Source organism: Phragmites australis, chromosome 6 (assembly GCF_958298935.1).
Source record: "Phragmites australis chromosome 6, lpPhrAust1.1, whole genome shotgun sequence".
Taxonomy (NCBI): Eukaryota; Viridiplantae; Streptophyta; class Magnoliopsida; order Poales; family Poaceae; genus Phragmites; species Phragmites australis.
Window position 1 is genome coordinate 14,373,308 of NC_084926.1, and position 24,692 is coordinate 14,397,999.

The following is a 24,692-nucleotide window of genomic DNA, read 5'->3' on the forward strand; positions in this document are numbered from 1 at the left end:
TTACCAGTTTTTTAGAAATTTATTTGAGGCCCTAACAATTGGTAAAAGTTATAAAATTAGTCTTTTTTGGAGAATTTTAGTTTAAATTCTAAATAGGATTTTTGAGTGAATTCAATTAAAATGGGTTGCACATGGATTATGTAACACGTACAAAAAATTTTAGGATTTTTGGAGCAACAGAACATCACTATTTTGAATAGAGAAGGTAGGAGGGAAATTGAACTTTAAAGTACTGTTCACCACGGTTACTGTTATAATTTATTTATTTAAATTTTTAATCGAAAAATATAAAAATAAAAAAGCTCTCCTATCTACCGGCTGACCGAATCGTAACGTCTCGTCGATCAGCCCATTAGCCCACCTCGCGCTACTTGAGCCCATGAGACACGGCCTTTTTCGACCACCGCTGCAAGCTTTTTATTTTTTATATTTTAAATAAAAATTGCATATATATATGTTCGTTTTAAAAATTATAAATCTAGACTATCGAAATTCAAAACACTATTAAAGTAGTCATGAAAAATTCTAAAAATATTTTATGGTGTAAAGGTGCTATCATTGAGCTCTCAAAAAAATATAACTCAAAGACTTACTTGTGCAATGAAAAAAAAAAGACAAATTTCAAATCCCTAAAATTTGTTTTTTTCATTTTGCACTAGTCATATTTTTGTCTGAAAATTTTTAGAGATAGATGATAACATCTTTTACACACATAATTTTTATGTCGATAGTGTTTTGAAATTTAAGAGCATTGGAATGAAATATTTTTATTTTTAAACTTGTCGTCAGTAGGAGTCTTAGATTTGAAATTTTTCAAAACAAACGTATATATTTATAGTTTTTTTATTTACAAAATATAAAAATACCGATGCCATCTTTCTCACTAGTACTCTCACAGCCGCCCCGCAATTCTCCTCTGTCTTCGGCGGGCTGGACCGCCACTAGCTAACACATCTCCGATGGACTATCAATGAGCTTCCCTCACCATCGGCCCCACCCATTATCCCCCAACCGCATTGGACCATCGCCCACCACATGTCATGCCACTACCTGCGCGAATCCGTCTCAGCACAAAAATATATCAAATGATCCAGCACCGTCTCATCTGAAACCGAACATGCCGGTAGCATCGTGCCGCAGTTGTGCGTACCTGACTGCTCCTAGCATAGATAGGAACACGCAAGTCATGGGAATCGTTGTACTCCTCCATCTCCTTCCTGATCGGCAATAGAGCAAGCCGCGTGCTGCGTCAATGTCCGCTCGTTCCTGGAGATAGAGCCAATTCTGCATATGCTAGGACACATTCAGGTGAATTCGGACTTGGGATCTTATATGCATTTCATTCTCATTCATGTAAGGCCATAGACACGCTATATTCAGACTTCGGATCTTCAATGCATTTCAATCTCATTCATTTCTTATTACAAACCAAAATCTATCCAGATCCAGCTCACTAAAGATTTCAATTTGGTAACCTTCTACAAGATCAGGATAGCATACTAGGGGCAGCAACCAGCTGCAACCGGAAAGAACATCTTACTGGCCGTACGGGGCAAAGGCAGCAATCAGATTATACGATAAACCAACAAAAATAGAGCAAATACCATGGGGTGAAAGGACATTGATTTGAAGTTTAAGCAAGTACATTGACCTGAAACAAAATGAGCCATAGCATGCTCAACCAACCACCAGGATACAACCATAATTCCATACAAAAATTTTATTCTCGGAAGAGGTTCTCTACGCTCTTCTCCGGGGCAAAACACAACTCCCCTGTATCAGCGGTCCTTAGCTCGCTCATCTAGTTGGTGCTGTGCATGTGGCGGATCAGGTCGACCACGCGGGAGCTGAAAATAGGAGGAAGAAATTGAGGATCCGTAGTTGCAGTGCACAGATTAACGGACATTGAAAAACTTGGCAGCATGTACTAACCTGTATCCCCACTCGTTGTCATACCAGGACACAAGCTTCACGAACTTGTCGTTCAAAGCAATTCCAGCCTTCGCGTCGAAGATGCTGGACCTGTTATTGAGAAATACGAAATAATTGTAAGGAGACATGAAGACAGAGGCCTAATATTTACCAGGATTAGATAATGAACATGCTATGTAAACAGTAATCTTGATATCGGTATGTGTAATACCTGCTGTCACCCTGGAAGTCAGTGGAAACAAGGTCCTCCTCGACATAACCCAAAATGCCCTTGAGGTTTCCCTCTGACTCGGCCCTGTAAGGGTGTGAGTGATCAGTAGCCATCAAAGTATTTCAACAAATTTTCGAAGTACAAAACAAGGTTCATCAAGCACAGAAGTCGTCAGTATAAATATGTAAAACAATAGTCTTACAGCCTTTCATCATTGTATTACTCACTTGATTGCGGCCTTGATCTGATCATAGGTAGCTGACTTCTCAAGCCTGACAGTCAGATCAACAACAGAAACATCAACAGTGGGAACACGGAAGGCCATCCCAGTCAACTTTCCGTTAAGGGCGGGAAGCACTTTGCCAACAGCCTACAGAGAAATCAAGTTAGAAGTAATATGAGATATAAAAAATGAAAAGCAACTTATATACTTGTAACACACCCTACATCCTTTCAGCACAAGGATTATGATTAAATTAAAAGTAAACAGTGATGTGCACAAACAAAAGAAAAATAAGAAAGTTCGGTTTGTAACCTTAGCGGCTCCGGTGCTGCTAGGAATGATGTTGAAGCTAGCAGCCCTTCCACCCCTCCAGTCCTTGGATGAGGGCCCATCAACAGTCTTTTGGGTAGCTGTAACGATTCACATTTGTCACATTAAACACAATAAGAAACAGATTACCAAACTAAATAGTCCACTGAATCTCTAGCGAAGCTTACCAGTGATGGCATGAACGGTGGTCATCAGGCCCTCAACAATGCCAAACTTGTCATTGATGACCTGCAGCAAAACAATAAGCGTGAGATACTAGGATCCAGGTGTAGTTGTAGAACAGCAAAACATCATGACGGAAAGCACCTTAGCAAGAGGAGCAAGGCAGTTCGTAGTGCAGCTAGCATTGGAGACAATGTTAATGTCAGACTTGTATTCCTTCTCATTGACACCAACAACAAACATGGGGGCGTCCTTGCTGGGAGCAGAAATGACGACCTTCTTGGCACCACCCTACAAAATTAAGCATAACCATTAGATGCATTCAACACTTGAATGGTACAGTGTAGCTTTGAATAATAGAACATTTGGAAGAAAAATGTACCTTCAAGTGAGCTGCAGCCTTATCCTTGTCAGTGAAAACACCAGTAGACTCAACAACATACTCAGCGCCAGCCTCACCCCACGGGATCTCCTCAGGGTTCCTACATGTGATTATCAGATCATCAGCTTGTAATGGTTGGAATGGATATGGAACGAGTTACTACCAAAAAGAATAGTAACAAACCTGCAGCCAAAAACGGTAACCTCCTTCTCACCAAACAGAAGGGTCTTGGAGTCCTTGACCTTGACATCATGGTGCTTCCACTGTCCGTGGACAGTGTCGTACTTGAACATGTATGTCTGCAGAAACCAAGTCAGCAAACCCACATTGTGTATCTACCACTGGTCAACTTAGTAAAGAATGAAAACAGGTTCTAACATAGGAAATGACACTAGGACCACTAATACAATCTCACTTTTTTCTAAGACCACTGATATTAACCAATCCACTAGAAGGCAGAGACTACAAGGCTCACAGAAGACATGTTGTCCAGAAAATACAGATCTGGATGCTACAAAAGTATACATCTACTTTAAACACCCCAATGAGATAGTTTCTAATCCAAATCATACAATTCACGACAATCTATCTGGATCTACGAAATCATTTTCTCCGTTGTCAGATCAGACAGCGTGTTGGCTATACAAAATGCTGATCCGAATCACATTGCAAGCAGAGTGCGGCACAGATGCAATGCATCTTATCAATATTCTAAACATAGGTCATTTAGCATTCCACTAGAATCTAATAGCACCAGATCCTACTCATAGTGAGGTTAGTGTGCTTACAACTGAGAAAGCTCAGCAGTCATAGTTCACAACGAAAATGACATGCATAACAGACCACAAGACCAGGCACATTTAGGACATCTACACATCCCATATGTCAAGTATGAAATCCCTTATAGTAAGAATAATCCACAGCCCAAAAGGGCCAAATCGTATAAAAACCGTACATATCTACTCACATCAAACGAGCACAGACTCACCCAATCTTGCACTCTCTTAAGTAACAGATCGAGAGATTCGCGCGAGATGAGAAGACGATACCATGTAGTCGGTCGTGATGAAGGGGTCGTTGACGGCGACGAGCTCGACATCGTCGCTCTGCAGCGCCACCCTGGCCACCAGCCTGCCGATTCTGCCGAACCCTGCACCCAGCAACCAAAACCCCCATCAAAATCCACACGATTTACCGGACCCTCACCACGCAAACCGGATCAGAATTCAGATCGGAGGCCACGAACTCACCGTTGATCCCGATCTTGATCTTCGCTGCACAGACCACGCAAATCCAACAAAAAAAACATCAGTAAAATCACCAACAGAAGTTCCAAAAAGTGCATCCACGAAATGAAGGGTTGTAATTACCCATGGAGAATGCGACGGAGAAAACGGGGATGGATTGGTCTCAAAGGGATCGAGGAGGGGGGTTTGCGAGTGTGATGCGGCCAGCGGATCGTGTAGGGGCGTATATAAAGAGGGTAGGGTTAAGCCGCTGCCGGTTTTTTTAGACGGATGGGCCCACTCGTCGCCGCGGGATGCGGATCGCAACCTTGTTTGGCTGACAGGTGGGACCCGGGAGAAGAGCGAGGGGGGCGGGCGATGGTTTCGAGAAGGTTCCCGTGGGTGGGAGCGGTGGGGACCTTTGGAAACCCTGGACCGTTGCTGGATTTGGGCCCACCGGAAGTGGGAGAAGAAAAGTGTGGTGGCGGAGAGAGGCGGCTTCTTTCTTGGACAGCAAGAAGAAACGACCGGCTGCCTGGTTTTCTGCGGCCGTCGGATGGCAGGCGATTCTGTGGACGTTGGGTGCCTGATTTTGTGCCTGGTGTGGCTGATGACGTATACGGCGTGACTGGATTCAGAAGAAATTAAGTGTTCTTGTAGAATAATCTACAGCGATGAGTCTTTTCTGAACTATTTCCATAAATATATCACACTGAAGTTATTTGCAGAAATAGATTATTTCTTGGCACATTGATGATTGATGTCAATGTCAATGTTGTTGAGCTAGCTGTTGGCACCCATATAAGTTTTTTGCATATGGGTACTGAGATGGTGAAGTTTGATCTCAAAGAAATTAGAATCCTGGTCAGTGTCAAAAGTAAATCTATATACATGACTAGACATTCATGGTTTGTTTGGCAAAGTTACAACTCTAAAAATTCTTAGAGCTGAGCATCTCTAGCTCCAAATATTTATGTAACTGGAACTGTAGGTATACCGGGAGTGTTTAGATGAGCCATCTTGTTATAATTTAAACTAAAAATATATACTTAAACTATTTTATTTTAGTATATAAACTCCAAATCTGAGATGAAGTAGTGAGTTGGAACCATACAAACATGATCTCAATTAGGCAGTTGTGGAATGCGCGTTTGTCTGAACTCTACCATTAATGAACTATACTAAAATGAGGATTTGAAAGCTATTGCTACAAATGTAGGCATCAGGTCCACTAAAAAAAAAATAGGCATCAGGTTATGTTGTGTCGTGTCATGCATGAAAATGATGCGTGTTTGGGCGGCTATGAGTAGCGAGAAGGTATGGATTATGCTTCCTAGCGAGGTGTTTTCCCCGGAGATGGCCCGAATCCTAGTGAGACCGCAAATGAAGAGGACACAGTAATGATTCAGTGCAAAGAAACACGCGGTCGTTGCATGAATGGAGGCTCAAAGATTGCTCTCAGCCTCTATCTTTTGTAGCTGTTTGGGCGGAAGCATGCATGGTTGACATGCATCGAGGTCGATGATCGGCATGCGATGTCGAGATGAACTGACACGTAGGCCCTACTGAATCATACACTTGAAGTCAAGCCCACTCACGCTCCATGATTCCTTTTTTTGTCCCCTATTTTTAAAAGAAAAGAAAATATTTTCTTGGTTAAGGGAACACAGAATGGAAGCCGGCGAGTGACAATGTAGTAGCTCGTTGGGGCATGGAGGTGTAATCTGGCTTGCTGTTAGATAGTTCTGTCGGCCAGTGTGTATTGGACGAACTTACGATAATCGACGGGCTCCAAGCTTCAAAGAAAGTTGGTAAAATATGACAAAGCAGCAGAAGGTTGCTGGCTCACTGGGCTGTTCGGCCTCGACAGTCCATTGGCCGGATAGTTTTTCTACTAGCCCATTCGGCACCCGCTCCCAGGCCCGCGCCAGCTGCCGGCTGGAAAAGCTGGAACAGAAAGAGATTAGGACGGCCTTCATGCGGACTGTTCACTGCGACACACTCGCGGCTGAGCGGCCGGCCTCGGCCTGCGACAGGTCTAGTGCACTGGTGCTCGGTGAACGCTGAACGGTGGTGATTGTTATGAGCTTGGTGGGCCGGTTGTGAGCCTGTAAAGTCTTGAACTTCTCCTGGCCATTTTCAACTCTCATTTTGCAGAGGTAATCTTGTTCAAACTTACGTGCCTTTGGTCCCTTGAGCGAGCTGTGTAAAGCATTGTCATGTAGGTTTTGAAGTTAATTTCACTTTCCAGCTCAATTGGTTTATGGGAAAAGAAACAAAAGAAAAAGGTATACAATTTGGCATGAAGGTTGGCTTTACATTTCACATATCTTCCACTTCGATCCGTCTGTTGCCTTGTAGCAGATTTATCATTTACCCCTCTTCAATCAAGTGCAAATCATCGATTCATGATGCAACTGATGGATGCCATTCACGACGCACTGCGGCATATGTGCTGCAGTCTAACTACTGTAGCAAGCAAGCTATGCACCTAATCTTTGAACGTTTCCAACTATCTACGTTAGCTTAGTACGGGGAATCATTCAAATAGTATTTAAATTAATCATTAGGATGATTATTTAATAAGATAATAGATAACACACGCTCGTCTTTCAACATGTCACGTGTTATGCCACGTCTTATCACAACGACCACAACTAACAGTGATTAACCCGAATCCTATTCTGATAGTCTCAGTATGTGTTTTATGCTCAAGATTGGAACGCACGTCTTTACAATAAGTTTCATCGCATTAAGACATAATAAAAAATGAGTAATGTAAATATATTACACATCCTTAAGTTATTACAAGTTAACGATTTACGAAACGGCAAGCACTAGGAGAATCAATTATAACAGTTTCATCTCCTAATTGATTTCGGTTAGTACACAGCGGAATTAAAGTTTGTATTGGAGCATGATGGCATGTCCCGGACAGAGTGCGGAGAGAGTCTCATCTAATAAGGGGCTCAAGCTAAAAGATAAACCTGCGAGCTGGAAGGAGAGCGCAGAGTGAAACGTCATCTGTGTGATTAGGGGAAACCTCTCCCGGGTCCCCTCTCTTGCCCTTTGAAGGCTTATTTATAGAGAGGGATGACAGCGAAAATTACCAGACTGTCCCTAAGATATTATGTTACAACCACGTGCATAGATAGGTATTATGGGTATTTCACCCCTTTATATACTACGTGGTGATTGAGATACTATAAAAGCTATAGCAATACCACAATGTATCGTCTAAATATCTCCAGACTACGACGTCCCCCCAACAGCTATAGTAATCCCATAGTGCATCGTCTAAATATCTCCAGGCTAGGGCATCCCTCCAACAATACGCCCTCATCTGCTAGTTCCGAGGTCCCAAGGGGTAAGTGGATGAACAGAGGACTAGCTCCAACCCCGCCTCAGAGTCATAATAACCTGATCAGCTTCATGTCCTTATAAAACCTCTCAGCGATGGCCGTGAGTAGTGGCGACGAGGTTCAACGAAGCTAATATTGTCGGAGTCCTATGACGAGGCCAAACGGAACATTGTGGTGAAGCTAGAGGCGAAATTGAAGGCGAGGCTGAGGGGCGTGACAGAGGTAGAGACGTCCAGAACCCCAGCGGCAGAAGCCGGAGGCGGAGTCGAGGCTGAGGGGGTAATCTGCTACCATCTTAGCGGTGGATGATGGAGGTGGAGTCGACGACGATGTTGTGGGAGGTAGTCTGCTACCTCCTCAGCGGTGGACGCAGCGGGACTCGATGTAGCAACTCTTATCTCTAGGACTATTACCACTAATCAGTCACTAATCTTGTGCTTAATTATTTTGGATGATCACTTTTAAGTATTTTGGTGGTTCTGATGTCTTCTCAAGTGTATGAGGGCTTCTCTAGTAGAAATGCTCGTGTGATAATACTCCGATGTACACAATACAAGCGCTGGACCACCCGGTTAATTGATCTTCATTCTTCAGCACTTAAAATTGCCTTTGTAAGAAATGCTATGATGCTTCTGCTGTACATACACTAGACAATCCGGTGAGAAGAAACTCTTCTGTCCAAAAGTACATCTGCTGTAAAAATACTCCGGTGCTTCTCAGTGCCAATCACCGGACTATCCGATGAGGTCTTCAGCTTTCACTTCGCTTCTAAGCAAAACACTCTATTGTGTACTCGAGCCTCAACACCGGACTATCTGGTGAGACTAACAGCCTCTAGATTCAATACTCCAGTGAGTGCAAGCTTCACTGCACCAGACTATCTGGTGAGATAAATCTTCCTTGAACTTCTCCAATTCAACCAAACTTTATCCTAACTGCGGTGGCTTTTTCATATATTGCATCCATGAGACCTACTAAAGCATATACTTGACAAACATATTAGTCTTATTGACTATTGTCATTAATCACTAAAAACACATGCATCCCCTAAAGTAATTGCGCCAATCATCCTAAGGGCATGTTTCCTGCAATCTCCTCCTTTTTAGTGATTGATGACAACACAATCAAAGCAAAAGGCAAATAAATAATGATACCAATTGTAAATGGCAAAAGGCGTTACCTCTTTGCTTGGATGCATGTACTTACCACTTAGTCCCCTTCTGTTGTAGTTTCCCCTTTCTCCATTGCCACTTTCTTCCTTGGTCCACTCATGCAAAAGCTTCCCATTTGTCAACTTGGCATGTTATCATTCATCTTGCTTTGGTCATCAAAATTCTTTCACTTTGTCAACAATCTTAAAAAGGGCTATAAGTACATGTTGAACTCAAGGAGTTAGAGCACATGGGAGAGAGCTTCATAAATCATTATCCAATAAAATAATACTAACCGAAGGGTTACCACTTGTAAGGATACAATTCAAGGAAATGGTATCAATTGAAATAAAAACACATGGATTATAATTTATGAAACTCACATAATATGATTTAAATTCTCCCTATATATGTGTATAGATATGATGAGAAAGAAACATATGCATAATTAGACAATATGAGAGATAGAGAATTTAAGTCATATTATACATGAATGTAGCTTAAATAAACAAATGAATTGACAATGATACCTATTAAAGCCTTTAAACATTGTATACCTTCGGGGACATGTAGATTTCTTCATAAGACTACAAAAGATACAACTTGCAACACATGTTAGTCTTAAAATCAGAACATAGGATATGCTCCCCTTAAATTTGTATATACAAGTGTTAAATACTTGTGATATTTATGTGCTTGTTATTAATAAAAATAGGAAATTTATCCTATAGATTGCACTCATGGCACACAAAATATATCTATTGAAGGAAAAAAAATACTATGTAAAGAATTTACAACTAATAAACTATATAGGTTGTTTATGGGCAAGAGAGAAACACAAGCAACCTACCATAAGATAAACCTACATTAAGTATTGCAATAAATTGAAATATGCATATGCAATCCTAGACAAGGCAAAGTGCTAGATGCAAAATAAAATGCATGAACATAAATCTAGCTACCATTACCTCTTTTACCTTTGGATGGAGGATGTTGGGTATATGATGGTCATGATCGTCATCAATACGCTCAAACTTTGTACACTTGACTTCTTTGCTTGAACCTTCACTTCATCTTGTGAGCTAAGTCTCCAATTCCCCCGAGCCAACACTTGGACTTTAAGTCTTCTTTGGAACCTAAACCGATTAGGACCCCTTTATGTTGGTGATGACTTCCTTGTGCACCCAAATAGGTTGGTTCCATCCCTAGTCTCATCTCCCAATCTTGTGTGCAACCACCTTGATATTGTTTTTCTTCTTGAGCTTGTAGCGATTGTTCTTGTTCTTGCTTTTGCCATTGTTTTAGGTTTGCTGTAGAGGTTGGAGGTCTTGTTGGATATGTTCATTGCTTTATTCTTCCCCTTGTCTCTTTCTTGACTTGTTTATATTGGAAGAACTTGTGGCCTTCTTGATGACACTTGAAGCATGTCATTGTGGACCCCTCCGTGAGCTAGTTCACCATAGTTGAACAGTTATCTTAAGGAGGTTGGATATGATTCTTGCTCTTTAATCTTGCTAAGTTCTTTTTGAGCTTCTTCACTTCTTACTTCAGCTCATCATTTTCTTATGCAATGAGATCATCATATGTTTTTACAACAATATTATTAACACATATCTTATTGCAAAGGGGTAAGCTAGATAGATCAATTAAATTATCACAAGAAGTACAAGCATATACCTTAGGATTGAAATTAAATAGAGATGTAGATTGCTTCAAAGGAACATTAGTTTGCGATTCAATGCCCTCAAGGTTTGCCTTAAGTTATTCATACTCCTTGTTTACCTATTCGAATTTGCTAACTAATTGTTTATAATTAGGGAAAAAGTAGCATGAATGTCATTAAGGAAATTAAATTTCTTTAGTTCTTTAGCTTGTTTTCTTTAAGACCCTTTGTTGCTCCTTAATCAAATCAAGAAGTTATTGTTGAGAGGGGAAATCCTCATCGGAGTCATCATTACTTATATCGCTCTCTATACCTTTGGCCATAGGGCACTTGTGTGATGATGATTTGCGTGATGACGACCTTGAGGAAGAGCTTCTCTTGGAGGAGTGGGTGGCAAAACTCTTATCATTTGAAGTATTTACTTTATAAACATATTAGTCTCATTGACTATATTATCATTAATCACCAAAAACACATACATGCCCTAAAGTAATTGCAACAATCACCCTAAGGGCATGTTTCCTACAGGGTAGTCTGTAATTCCCTCAGCGGTGGATGCCGGAGGTGGAGTCGATGGCGATGCTAAGGGAGGTAGTCTGTTACCCCCTCAGTAGTGGACGCGGCGAAGCTCGATAGAGGCAAGGACGTATAGAGCCCCCACGGTGGTAGTCGGAGACGAAGTCGATGGCGAGGTCAAAGGGGGCAGTCTGCTACCCCCTCAGTGGTGAATGTCGAAGGTGGAGCTAGCAGCGAGGCCAAGGGGACGGTCTGCTACCCCCTCAGCGATGGATGCCGGAGGTGAAGTTGACGATGATGCTGAGGGAGATAGTCTGCTACCTCCTCAGAGGTGGACGCGGTGGGGCTCGACAGAGGTAGGGTAGTCCAAAGCCCCCACGGCAGTAGCCGGAGATAAGTTCGATGGCGAGGCTAAAGGGGCAGTCTACTACCCCCTCAGCGGTGGATGCCGGAGGTGGAGTCAACGGCGAGGCTGAGGGGCCAGTCTGCTACCCCCTCAACGGTGGATGCCAGAGGTAGAGTCGACAGCGAGGCTGAGGGGGATAGTCTGCTACCCCCTTAGTGGTGGATACCTGAAAGGACAATGATGTCGTCTAGAGGGGGGTGAATAGGCGTTTTTACAAAATATTCAACCCTTTCTACCGTTGGCCTAAACTTGCATCGGAATATAAACTAACGGGTTTTTCTCAATTGAAAAACCTAAATATGCTAGGCTCAACTAGTGCACAATCACCCTAAATAAGTGTGGAAATTACAATCCTAAGGTGACTAAAATTATTCAATTCTAGCAAGAGATATGCAATAAAACTTAAATTGAAAAAGGCTGAAAACACTGTTCATCTACCTGAAATTACTGTTCACCGGAGACTCCGGTGTAGTCCGGATACTCCGGTTTGTACAGGTCCGGAAACTCCGGTAAAGGCCGGATTCTCCGGGTTCTGTACAGAACTGAGCCCGAAACTGAATGAAATAAATGAGTAGAGAGTTCTAACTCAAACCAAGTGATGTCGTGTGTTCTTGGAGATGATTCCAAGTAGATTCACGAAGAACCTACACTCAAATACACACAAACAAGTAGATCGAGCAATATGCACAAAGATTTGAGTAAGAACATAAAAGTAAGGAAACAAGAGAGGAGACGCAAGGAATTGTTTCCCGAAGTTCAGATTCACCACCGTGAATCCTACGTCTCCGTTGAGAAAGCTCCAACGAGCCGGGTCTCTTTCAACCGCTTTCCTCTCCAAGCTCGGTCACACTTGAGCTCGGTTTCCACTAACTTGACCTCTTTCCTTCCGGAGGCGAGATCGACCTTCACAAACTTTCCGCGGCTCACCACAAGCACGGGAGCTCACCGGCGACACCTAGCCGGCTAGGAGGCTTCACCTCCAAGAGTAACAAACGCTTCGAGAACTTCTTGTCAAGAACTCAAGTGCTCAAGAATGGATTTAGCTCACTTGCACTCAATCTTCCAATCTCTCAACCCAACTCACTTTTCTTCTCAAATCACACACTAGAATGGAGTGGGAGAGGTTCTTTTGGCTCTAAAAATGTGTTCTTTTCGTGCCCTTCCAGCAGCCCCGAAGGATGGGGTGAGTGGGGTATAAATAGCCCACTCCAAAGAACTAGCCGTTACTGTTTTTGACAGAACTGACCGGAGTATCCGGTGAACACCGGAGTATCCGGCCCTAAATCCAAATACGGCGTCAGAACGGTCACAGAATGTGTCAGAACTAGCCGTTACGCACTTTTCTGGACTTTTACCGGAGTATCCGGCCTACACCGGAGTCTCCGGTCGGCACTTAACCCAGAAAACAGCCCCGGAGACTTCCCAGAGTCTCCGGCCACTTCAGGTACCGGAGTATCCGGACTTCACCGGAGTCTCCGGCCTTTCCAGGCACCGGAGTATCCGACCTACACTGGAGTCTCCGGCCACAGCACAGCTGACCTCCGAAAAACGACGATAACTTTTGATTCCGGAGTCCGATTTCGACGATTTTGGACTCTATGGAAAGCTTATTCAGAGGGCTACACATCACAACTGAATTCATGACCTAAAACACATAGGATCAAATTATGAACACTCCAAAACCCATTTTGGACACTTTCGCACTTTCCGCTCCGGACTCTTAACAACAAACTCTCACTTTGGGTTTGGTTGGGAACTCTTGAGCACTGAGACGCGACAATTAGCTCACGTTGCATCCCTCTTAATAGTGCGGCATACCTATACTCAAATTCAAAGATAAAACTCGTTTGAACCACTTTGAGCATTTGAGAACTTTCAAGTACCGCTTCTTTTCTTTCAAACCTTGAGGGTTGCTAACTTCCATAAAATCTTCACTCCATCTCTTCTTGATTCTTCATATGATTTATGTGAATCATCCATAGCTTCCCATAGCCTCGCACGGTCCATCGGCGCAAAGCCTTCACTCGCTCTTCACCACCGCCTTGGTCCTTCGGCGCCAAGCCATTTGCTTGCCCTTCACCACGGATGGTCCATCGCAGCCGAGTCTTGCTTGCCCTTCACCGTTTTGCCATAGAAAACCACTTTGTATTCGACATCTTCAAGGAATTCACTTTTTCATATATGGAGTCCACTTTTGTTCTTCACTCTTGGCATATGTGATTTCAATTCAACTTATGCCTTCTTATAGATCCTAACCCCAACTCACTCTCAAGCACAAAGCACATGGGTTAGTCCATAAAACCTAAATGACAACATTTATACCTTAAGTTACTTGATCTCCACAAGTAACTTATTAGCCTTCATGCATATTGTCAATCTTCATATAGAACCTAACCCCACTCATTCTTAAACACATAGCACACGTTTTAGTCCATAAAACTCTATTGACAAGTCATACCTTTAGTTACTTGATCTCCACAAGTAACTTAGCCTTCAGGCTTATTGCTAATCTTATTGAGCTTCTTCTTCTTATGAGCATCACCAAGAGCTCCTTTATTTAGATGCATATTTCTCCTCCATGCATCACATTCGAGCATCACCTAGAGCTCATTCATCTCGATGTACTTTCAATCTTCCCATTCACCTAGAGTTCATGCATGTCTCTTCACCTAGGCTTCACCTATTGAACAACCTACTAACAATCTCAACAACATTGTTAGTCCATAGGTATTGTCATTAATTACCAAAACCACACATAGGGGCTAGATGCACTTTCAATACCAGAGGTGGAATCAACAGCGAGGCTGAGGGGACAGTCTGCTACTCCTTAGTGGTGGATGCCAGAGGTGGAGTCGACAGCGATGCTGAGAGAGGTAGACTGCTAACCCCTCAGCGATGGATGCTGGAGGTAGAGTTGGCGATGCAGCCGAGGGGGACAATCTGCTCGCCCCTCAGCCAACACATTCCAAATCACATTTAGGTTGGTTGGGATCTCAGCCCTTGCATTGTTCCTGCAATTGCTTTTGAAAATAATGTGCCTCTCCGACACGGAGGCTATTGCTTTCAAGATGCCAGAGGGTTTTCTACCTCTCTGATACGAAGGCTTTTGCCTTCAAGATGCGGGAGGGTTTTGAAAATAATGTGTTTTGACAGGGATAGCAAAATTCTACAACTTGTGCAGGATCAACAACGCCTTTTAGCTCCCTGACTCCCTGGTCCCCATCATGCTTTTTGGCCGCGAGTGGGCGAAGGGTGCATTCTATTAGCACTATTGGCATGGATTTAGCCGAGGCAAGGAACCTTCTATTTATATGTATGTAGGTATGTATGTATGTGTAAATGTATGTATGCATGCATGTATGATGTATGAATGTATGTGTATATGTATGTATGTATGATATAAGAATATAATTATATTGTGCTGACTTCATCTTTTGTCTTACACTTTTGGTGGCACCAACGTTTCATTTGTCTCCCCTTTCCCGGCCCCCTCGCATCTTGCGGTAGCTAGCGATTGGAGGTTGCAATTCTTTAGGGGTGCTTGGTCGAGTTGGGTGTGAGCAAGGCTGAATTCTTTATTGGCTTTTGGTTTGATACAACCTCAACGGTACTCAGCCTACGCCTTCAAGTCACCTGAAGGGTCCATATTTCTCCCATGTGGGGAGGGTTCACACCTCTCTGGCATGTAGCAATGCTAGAGGGTCTGGTACCTCGATGGTACTAGGGCTATGCTCTTTCCACGCCTCTCTAGCATGTAGCAATGCCGAATGGTCTGAGACCTCGACGGTACTAGGGCTATGCCCTTTCCACACCTCTCTGGTATGTAGCAATGCCGGAGGGTCTGGGACCTCGATGGTACTAGGGCTATGCCCTTTCCATGCCTCTCCAGCATGTAACAATGCCGGAAGGTTTGTGATCTCGACAGTACTAGGGCTATGTCCTTTCCACGGCGTGGCGCGGCGGCCAGTGGCACGACGCACGTGTGAGCGATGGCGCGGTGCGTGCGGCTCGGCCGGTGATAGCACGCACGTGAGCGGTGGCGTGGATAGCGATAAGATGGTCGGGTGGCGACGCGGAGAGACGGCATACAGGCGGCGCGGCGACAACACGGTGCACGCACGACGTTAGCCGAGAGATGGGAGCACGGCGGTGCAACACAGAGGAGCAGAGGGTGAGATGGGGGAGAGGGAGGCTCACCGGTGCCACTCAGAAGGAGGCCGGGCGGCGCGTGGGTGGCACGGCGCGACTTGTTGCAGCCTTGGCCGGGCGGCTGGCGGAGTGAAGGAGCAGGGGAGGCTTACTGAGCAGGAGGCCACGGTGCGAAGAGGAGAGGCAAAGGAGCTACGTCGGGGAGAAGCTGAGCTGTTGTGTGCTTGTGTGTATGTATGCATCTGTGTATGAATGCTTGCATGTGAAGCATGGGAGAGGAGCAAGGAGAAGACCAAGTTGATTTCAGGCTCTGAGGAAAAGATCAGTGGCGTGGGGAGGAGGTTGGCCGATGCAGATGAAAGATAGAGATGAGAGGATCAGAGAGGGAGAGATGTGTGTGTGAGAGAGAGACAGCAGTGAGAGATGAGAGAGGACAATTCAATTGTATAAGTAGAATTGAATCAGATTAGCTAAATTCAAATGAATGTATTTGAATTGCAAAGAGATGTATAATAATTCAATTACAATTAACAGAATTGATTTGAATTGGGTAATTCAATTTGAATTTGAAATCAAATTGATTTTGGAACAAGGACTCGAATTGCATGTTGATTCAATAAACGTATTCGAATTTGAAATCGGATGAATGATAATTGAAGGAATGATTTGAATCAAATTGGATTGGCAATTCATTTTGGATTTGAATTGGATTGTATTGAAATGAATTTGTGAAAAGATTAAACTGGAAAGTATTCAAATATAACTTGAATGATTCGAATTGCGTTCACATACGAAAGTGACGATGATTTGAAGAGTCTAGATTTGAGATATTTGGGATTAAATTTAAATAGGAGTATTTCAATTTGGATCTGTATTTGGATTTGGCACTAATCCAAATAAGAGTATTTGAATTTGGAGATTGATTTGAAAAGAATATTTGAAGTTGGATTCAAAATAGAGTTTGGCATTAACTCAATGATAGTATTTGAATTAGGAAATTGCCGAAAAGAACTAAAACAGATTCGAATTGAGAAACATTCAATTTCGAATCGCCACTCAAAGAACCATAAGAATCACTAAACCAAAAATGCATATGCTCAATTTAATGCAATGATTTATTTAGAAATTAATTTAGTGCTCGTTGGAATACTTAGCCCAAATAATATATTTGAATATATGCATACAAGTATATACACATTCAAATATATATTTCCTCGATTTTATATTGGTTTAATAATTAGAGAATTTTTTAATTTAGAGTGAATTTTGCTATTTTCTAAAATGCTAGAACTCAGGGTGTTACACTATGCTTTTTCCTTCTTCTTTTTTACTCAGGTGCAGTGTCCACTGACCACACCAATGGACACAAACATCCTAACACGCCGCAAATCACTCGGGGAGCCAAGACAAACCACCACTTCTCCTTCTACTTTCAGAAGACCACACAAGTCGGTGCTCATCTCCAAGCGTGGCCCTCTGGATCACGGCGCAAACATTCTGGTGGAGCCCACCGTCGGTGGGAATTAAATCGCATGCCTTGGGAACTAGCAAAATGGGTCCGGTGAGGCTTTGGTCGAGCGCACAGAGGCTTCGACCGGGCGAGCGAAGGGGCTCAGGTAAGGCTCTAGCTGAGTGCACAGAGTCTTCAACCGAGGCAAGGCACGTGGAGAGGGCTCCGGTAATGAGCGCGCAGAGGCTTCGGCCGAGGCAAGGCACATGGAGAGGGCTCCAACGAGGCGTGCAGAGTCTCACGCCAAGTAAGCAGATAGGTTCTGGTATGGCTCCAGCCAAGCACACAGAGGCTTTGGCCGAGGCGAGGCATATGGAGAGGGCTCTGGCAAGGTGTGTAGAGGCTCGCGCCGAGTGACTAGATGGGCTCCGGTGTGGCTCTGGTCAAGCGCGTAGAGGCTTTGACCGAGGCAAGGTGTGTGGAGAGGGCTTTCGTGAGGCGTGCAGAGGCTTGCACCAAGATGAGGATGGGCTCTAGCATGGCTCTGGCCGAGCGCGCAAAGTCTTCAGCTGAGGTGATGCATGTGGAGATGAGGATGGGCTCTGGTGTGGCTCTGCCCGAGCACGCAGAGGCTTTGGCCGAGGCGCGGTGTGTGGAGAGAGCTCTGGCGAGGCATGCGGAGGCTCACACCGAGCAAGAGGATAGGCTCTAGCGTGGCTATGGTCGAGCGCACAAAGTCTTCGGCTAAGGCGAGGCGCATGGAGAGGGCTCCAACGATGAGCGTACAGAGGCTTCGACTGAGGCGAGGCGTGTGGAGAGGGCTCCGGTGAGGCGTGCAAAGGCTTGCATCAAGTGAGCAGATGGGCTCTGGCGTGGCTCTGGCTGAGCACACAGAGTCTTCAGCCGAGGTGAGGCGTGTGGAGAGGGCTCCGACGATGAGTACGCAGAGGCTTTGGCTAAGGCGAGGCGCGTGGAGAGGGCTCTGGCTAGGCATGCGGAGGCTCGCGCTGAGCAAGCGGATGGGCTTTGGCATGGCTTCGGCGGAACGTGCAGAGGCTTTGGCTAAGGCGAGACGCGTGGAGAGGGCTCTGGCAAGGTGTGCAGAGGTTCGCGCCAAGCGAGCGGATGGGCTCCAGTGGCTCCAGCCGAGGCGAGGTGCGTGGAGAGGGCTCCAGCGAGGCGTGTGGAGGCTCACACCGAGATGATGATGGGCTCTGGTGTGGCTCCAACCGAGTGCGCAGAGGCTTCGGTCGAGGCGAGGCGTGTGGAGAGAGCTTCGGCGAGGCATGCGGAGGCTCACTCCAAGCAAGCAGATGGGATCTAGCATGGCTCCGGCTGAGGGCGCAGAGGCTTCGGCTGAGGCAAGGCGTGCGGATGCTCGTGCCAAGCGAGCGAATAGGCTTCGACGTGGCTCTAGCCGAGCATGCAGTGGCTTCGGCTGAGGCGAGGAGCGTGGAAAGGGCTCTGGTGAGGCATGCGAAGGCTCATGCTGAGGGAGCAGACGGGCTCCGGTGTGGCTCCGGCCTAGCGCGCAGAGGCTTCAGTCGAGGCAAGGCGTGTGGAGAGGGCTCCGGCAAGGCGTGCAGAGGCTCACACTGAGTGGGCGGATGGGCTCCGGCGTGGCTCTGGCCGAGCACGCAGAGGCTTCGGCCGAGGCGAGGCATGTGGAGAGGGCTCCGACGAGCCGTGAGGAGGCTCACGTCGAGCGAGCGAATGGGCTCTGGCGTGGCTACTACCGAGCGCACAGAGGCTTCGGTCGAGGCGATGCGCGTGGAGAGGGCTCTGGCGAGGTGTGCGAAGGCTTATGCCGAGATGAGGATGGGCTTCGGCGTGGCTCTAGCCGAGCACGCAGAGTCTTTAGCCAAGGCGAGGCACATGGAGAGGGCTCCAGCGATGAGCACGCAGAGGCTTCGATCGAGGTGAGGTGCGTGGAGAGGGCTCTAGCGAGGCGTGCGAAGGCTTGCACCGAGCGAGCGGATGGGCTCCGGTGTGGCTTCGGCCGAGCATGCAGAGGCTTCGACCAAGGCGAGGCATGTGGAGAGGGCTCCAGCAAGGCGTGCGAAGGCTCGCACCAAGATGAGGATGGGCTCCGGTGTGGCTCTGGCCGAGCATGCAGAGGCTTCGACCAAGGCGAGGCATGTGGAGAGGACTTCGGCGAGGCATGCAGAGGCTCGTACTGAGCAAGAGGATGGGCTCCAGCATAGCTCCAACTGAGCACGTAGAGGCTTCAGCCGAGGCAAGGCGTGCGGAAAGGGCACCAACAAGGATTGCGGAGGCTCTAGAGGGGCTCCTTTGCTTTTCTCTGACATGCGTGCATGGTGAGCCAACAAGAACAAAACAAGTGCACGACATTCTTAAACGCAACTCGTGCTGCAGGCTGGCTAGCCACTCAGCACATGTGAGTAAAGTTTCCTTCTATTGAATACAAGCGCTCAGTACTTATGCGACCCGTCTCTTGTTTATTTGTAGCCACGTCATGTCAGCATGCTAGAGTATAGGCCTCGCTATTTGATAGATTGAACATGGCCCTCTCATTTAGCTAGTGGTACGAGTTCCTATGGGTTGTGAAAGCAAAGACTACACACGCCGTCAACTAACTGCAAAGCAGACCCTATAGTCAAAAGCCACTACAGCGCAACACTCATTTTTTAAGGTGCAGTAAGGTGGGTCCAGAGAACGTGGGTACGCTGGGCTGCACGACTCTCATGTGCGCGTCTTCGACAAAGAGATAAACTTATCAGTGGACGACTGCAGACCATAAATTATAGAAAACTCTATACACACACGGCAAGTATATATACTACTATTTCCCACATCGCAAGAATAAATATCCTAAGGTCATGGTACAAACATGAGGACTTTAGTCAAACCTTGCGGCGCCATGCCCTACTGTGGACGGTGTGCGTGTCAAGTGGGGTGGTCTAGTTTTTTACTGGCTAACTGCTCTATCTCTGCCACTACCTGCATGGAAGAGCAGCTATAGCCCAATCCCATAGTATTTAAATGGGTCTGCTCTCTTTTTCACCATTATCTTTCTAGCTTGGGCGTAGATCTTTGGTGCTAATGAACAAAACATTCTAACGCCCCCCAAAGCTGAGGTGCAGTGGACACTTGCCCATAGATAAGCATGTAATGATGAAAGTACTACCACTACCTGTGACTCGTCAACCAAACTATGGTGACTCAAGTGCTAGTAGGAGTGTCACAATAAAAGGGGGCACGCTCTTACCTGACACATGGAGGCATTTTTACCTTTGATTTTGCCCTCACATGGGTTAGCCGTAGCTTGAGGTTGGATGGGCGTGGGGAGCGATCAATATAATGACATGAACAACAAATATTGATCGACAATAAACAAAACCTCCAATAATGTAAACTTGCTCAACTCAAATAAGCATCAACAGATGCTTCTCCTAAAAGCCCACATGCTTTCCATCTTTCCCAAACTAAATGAAATTCTATGATTGATGTCCAACGGACATTAAACATGTTCATGACCGAGAGCTCAGTTATTCGAATAGTTCTTAACCCCGCAGGAGAGTACTTCTTTACCCACACGATATGAGACCACCAACCATACAATCCTTTAACTGCAAGTGATGATTCACGTGACAACCGTTCATGTACTCACCCCGAACCTTTATTCCCATACCCAAGCCTGCGGAAAGTACCTAGGTCCACGCTCGGATATCCCTAGGAGTCTCTTACAAGTACAACTCACACCTTGGATGAATGAGTCAAATGAACACGTTGATGGACCATACTTAGCTCATCCTTACCATATTCAGATATGTGGTAGTACAAAAAAGTGCTTAAGCCAACGGCACCAACGATCGTTGCTTAAATGATGCAAGTAGTCTATGGCAACCGGGTCTCGTCTCCTGAACTACACCTAACAACCATTCACATCTCGTCTGAATCTCACTAATTCATGATCCCAACTCATTATTCCTTTGAAACAGTAATTAAACGACATATAGCTCGCGAACGACAGTGTCATGCACCGCTCAACTTCTACCGAGGACCTATGCAAAGGCTAAGTAATCACCGCGTCACTTTAAGTTAGACCATGACACATTATACCCAGGCTACAAGGATCGGGATTAACAACTTTCTCAAGGTAGGTATTATGCAACAAGTAGGATCTACCCACATTCCTGACATCAACTCACTAAAACATGCATATACGACATATAGCAATATTTAGCAAACTGACCAACAAGTCACTAAAATATAGGAGAAATATGATAGATGCTTGCCTGGTAGTTCCTGTTCATCACTCACAAATTCTACTGGTTCATCTTCGATTTTAAATACACAACTCTCCGAAACGTTGTTTTTTAAATAAAGGAATGATGCACTACAATGCAATGGGTATAGATGGCATGAGATGAAAGATGCTCTACAATGCATGACAATTACTGGAGGTGCAATACATCATGTCATGAGTCGATGGCACCAATGATTTCTTAAATTGGGTTATTATTAATTATTTAATATTTTCCGGGATTAACTAAGCTTAAGCCAAAGTTTAATCTAAACAAAAAATTAATTAAGTATAACATGAGGGTGAGTCTTTCTAATGAACAAGACATAATATAAAAATATTAATAAAATTGATTTCACTAATTTTGAATGGACCAATAATTAATTATGAATTATTAAAGCTTAAACCTATTTCGTTAACTAAAGAAATTTCAGTACATATTTCATGGGTGCTAGTATTTTTAACATGTAGAGTATGATAATACAAAGCTAACAAATTTGGTTTCACTATTTTGGATAATTATTCAATTTAATATGAATTAATCAAGCTTCAGCCAAATTAGCAATGTAAGAATAATTCGATCACAATTTTCAGGATTATCAAAAAATTAAAAGCTGTAAATCCCTTTTCTACCCGAGCCAAGTTAGACATAGCCATGATCGGTGGGGCCAAAGTCCATGTCAACCGGATCAAGACCTAGAGAGACCATGGCCGGCCGGCAAGATCTCACCAGTGCTCAGGCTCACCTTGTCATTGACGGACAAGGATGGGATTCAGCCGACCAAGAACACCGACAGAGAGAGAGTGAGGTGGGGAACTCGTCTATGGGATTTCTTGACCGGTGGCCTGACCGAAGCATGGTCGACAGCAAGCATGGTGGCATGGCGGCGCAAGGCGCTCACGGGCGGTCGAGCCGGCGTCGGGCCGAGGGCCAAAAGGTTCACGCAAATGCTTCAAGGGGTCGTGGGGAAGCTCACCAAGCTCTCGGTTGGGTCGGAGAGGTGGCAGGTCGACGGTGGATGGGCGAAGCAAGCCACCGAGGATGAAGAAGACGGTGGCACGAGCTCCAATCTGGCGGGGAAACATGCCAAATTGGTCGGGGAAGGCGCGCAGGACACCCCTCTTTGCTTCATGTAGCTCGGGCTCGGCTGATTAGCACTTGGGTTCATCAGATTTTGTGATGGCACAAGGGACCAGAGTTGAAAAGGGGTGGCGCTCTCGGTGTGCTGCTTTGTGCTTGTGCTTGGTCGGGAAAGCAAGAGAGTGAGAGAGATAGAGAGAGAGTGAGATGGAGAGAGAGAGAAAGAGAGAGAGAGAGAGAGAGGGCCGAGAGAGGAGGGAGACGTAAGGCAATAGCTGAATTCACTGGAAGGAGGTTCGGTGGCCGGCTTTGATTGTCAACAACTGTGGCGGCTGACATAGCTCGGCTGTGTCCAAAATAGAGAGAGGAATGGGATGACACGTGGGCCCCAATAAATAGTAACCGGCAGGAAACAAAATCTTCCTTCTTCTCCTTTGATCCAAAAGAGGATCTTTCCGAGCCCAAAAATTATAGGACTAATTTTGAGTGATACTATAATAAGAAACCCATTTTGATTAGTTTGACTAAAAAGCTAGAGTCAAATTTAATTTTAAATTCTTCCAAATTGTCAACTTTTATAACTTGTACATATTTTTAAGGCTTCAATTTAATTCCCAAAAGTCTAGAAAAATTTATTAATATTCTTATTATGTCATGTACTAATTTCTAAAATTATTTTCAACCCTATGTTGCATAGTAATTTTGTGAGTTCTTTTATAATGCACGACTTCTCATTAAACTTAATAATTCAATTTTTAATTTTTAGTTACATGCATAATTAAATATGATGCTAATGATACTCATGAATGCTTAATGACATATTTAATAATTTTGGGATGTTACCTACGTAACCATTTCAGAACATGTTTAAATACTTTAAATCAAAATCAACAAATAAAGCATGATGTCATGACGTATATGCATGCCTAATGACCGGATTATGGTTTTGAGGTTTGACAGCTATGCTGTAAGGATGTCCACATTATATGTTTATCTATGTGGAGGAGAGTTAATATGAAGAGAGAGAAAAGCTAGCTACTAGTGTGTAATTAGTCTATACCCTATTCCGATGCATATTCTTAATCAGCTAGCTATAAAGGTTGTCTATTGTGTTATCTGTAGATGATATGGATAACTTATATCTAGTAATTCACTATATTGTTTGGGACGCTCTTAATCATTTGATCTTCAAATCAACAATTGATTTAAACTGCGGTCGCTATTGTGTTCGGACGTGACAAAATTAATTATGTGCCATCTAGATTTCAGGAGTTGTGCAGACGACGCTAAACCACGATGAGTTCAGGGGAGGAGGGTTAGGGTTCAGGTTTTCGGGGTTCATCAGTGGCCATGAGGGTTAGAGGGAGGCTAGAGCGGCGATGAGCGGTGGCATGGTGTTGCAGCGAGGTGATGGCAGCGGCGCTGGTACCGTGGGCGGCAATTGAGGTCGACGACAGGGGTATCAAAAATGGATTAGTTAGCATGGAGGAGGGTTGCAGGCGCGGATCCAGCGCCAAGGACAAGAGGAGGCAGGTGAGGCAGGGGCGAGCACGCACAGGTTCATCAGTGGCCACGAGGGTTAGAGGGAGGCTAGAGCGGCGATGAGCGGTGGCATGGTGTTGCAGCGAGGTGATGGCGGCTGCGCTGGTGCCGTGGGCGGCAAGCGAGGTCGACGATAGGGGTGTCAAAAATGGATTAGTTAGCATGGAGGAGGGTTGCAGGTGCGGATCCAGCGCTGAGGACAAGAGGAGGCAGGTGAAGCAGGGGTGAGCACGCACAGGTTCATCAGTGGCCACGAGGGTTAGAGGGAGGCTAGAGCGGCGATGAGCGGTGGCATGGTGTTGCAGTGAGGTGATGGTGGCGGCACTGATGCCATGGGCGGCAAGCAAGGTCGACGACAGGGGTGTCAAAAATGGATTAGTTAGCATGGAGGAGGGTTGCAGGCGCGGATCCAGCGCCGAGGACAAGAGGAGGCAGGTGAGGCAGGGGTGAGCATGCACAATCACAAGCATTAGCGAGGAATAATAAGAACATTGGAAGGAGAGAACAGGCTAATAGCCCAGTGGTAGGAATGGTTGATCATTCTCTACCCATGAGTGTTCGAGCTCCAAGCTCGACGCTCGTGTCTCATCGGGGCTTGCCCCCATAAATTGATTTCTTCCTGACAGTCTCGAGTATCTG

General features: G+C 45.1%; 1 protein-coding gene across 1 annotated transcript; it reads right to left on the bottom strand.

Moving 5' to 3' along the window:
* Positions 1–1,592: 1,592 nt before the first annotated feature.
* On the bottom strand, positions 1,593–4,748 carry LOC133921827 (glyceraldehyde-3-phosphate dehydrogenase 2, cytosolic). Its single transcript, XM_062366869.1, has 12 exons — positions 4,611–4,748; positions 4,491–4,514; positions 4,290–4,390; positions 3,424–3,539; positions 3,241–3,340; positions 3,003–3,149; positions 2,864–2,924; positions 2,679–2,776; positions 2,371–2,513; positions 2,144–2,227; positions 1,933–2,022; positions 1,593–1,847 (listed from the first exon to the last, which is right to left on the bottom strand). The coding sequence occupies exons 1-12, from the start codon at positions 4,612–4,614 to the stop codon at positions 1,802–1,804; spliced, it is 1,014 nt and encodes a 337-aa protein (XP_062222853.1). The 5' UTR covers positions 4,615–4,748; the 3' UTR covers positions 1,593–1,801.
* Between the last annotated feature and the right edge of the window lie 19,944 nt (positions 4,749–24,692).

What these genes read in the sequence shown, in the direction of transcription:
- LOC133921827 (XM_062366869.1), bottom strand. An exon ending in GATCAAGATCGGGATCAACG is followed by an intron (nt 4,391 to 4,490) that starts GTGAGTTCGTGG and finishes TGCTGGGTGCAG; the next exon opens with GGTTCGGCAGAATCGGCAGG. An exon ending in GCAGCACCGGAGCCGCTAAG is followed by an intron (nt 2,514 to 2,678) that starts GTTACAAACCGA and finishes ATTTCTCTGTAG; the next exon opens with GCTGTTGGCAAAGTGCTTCC.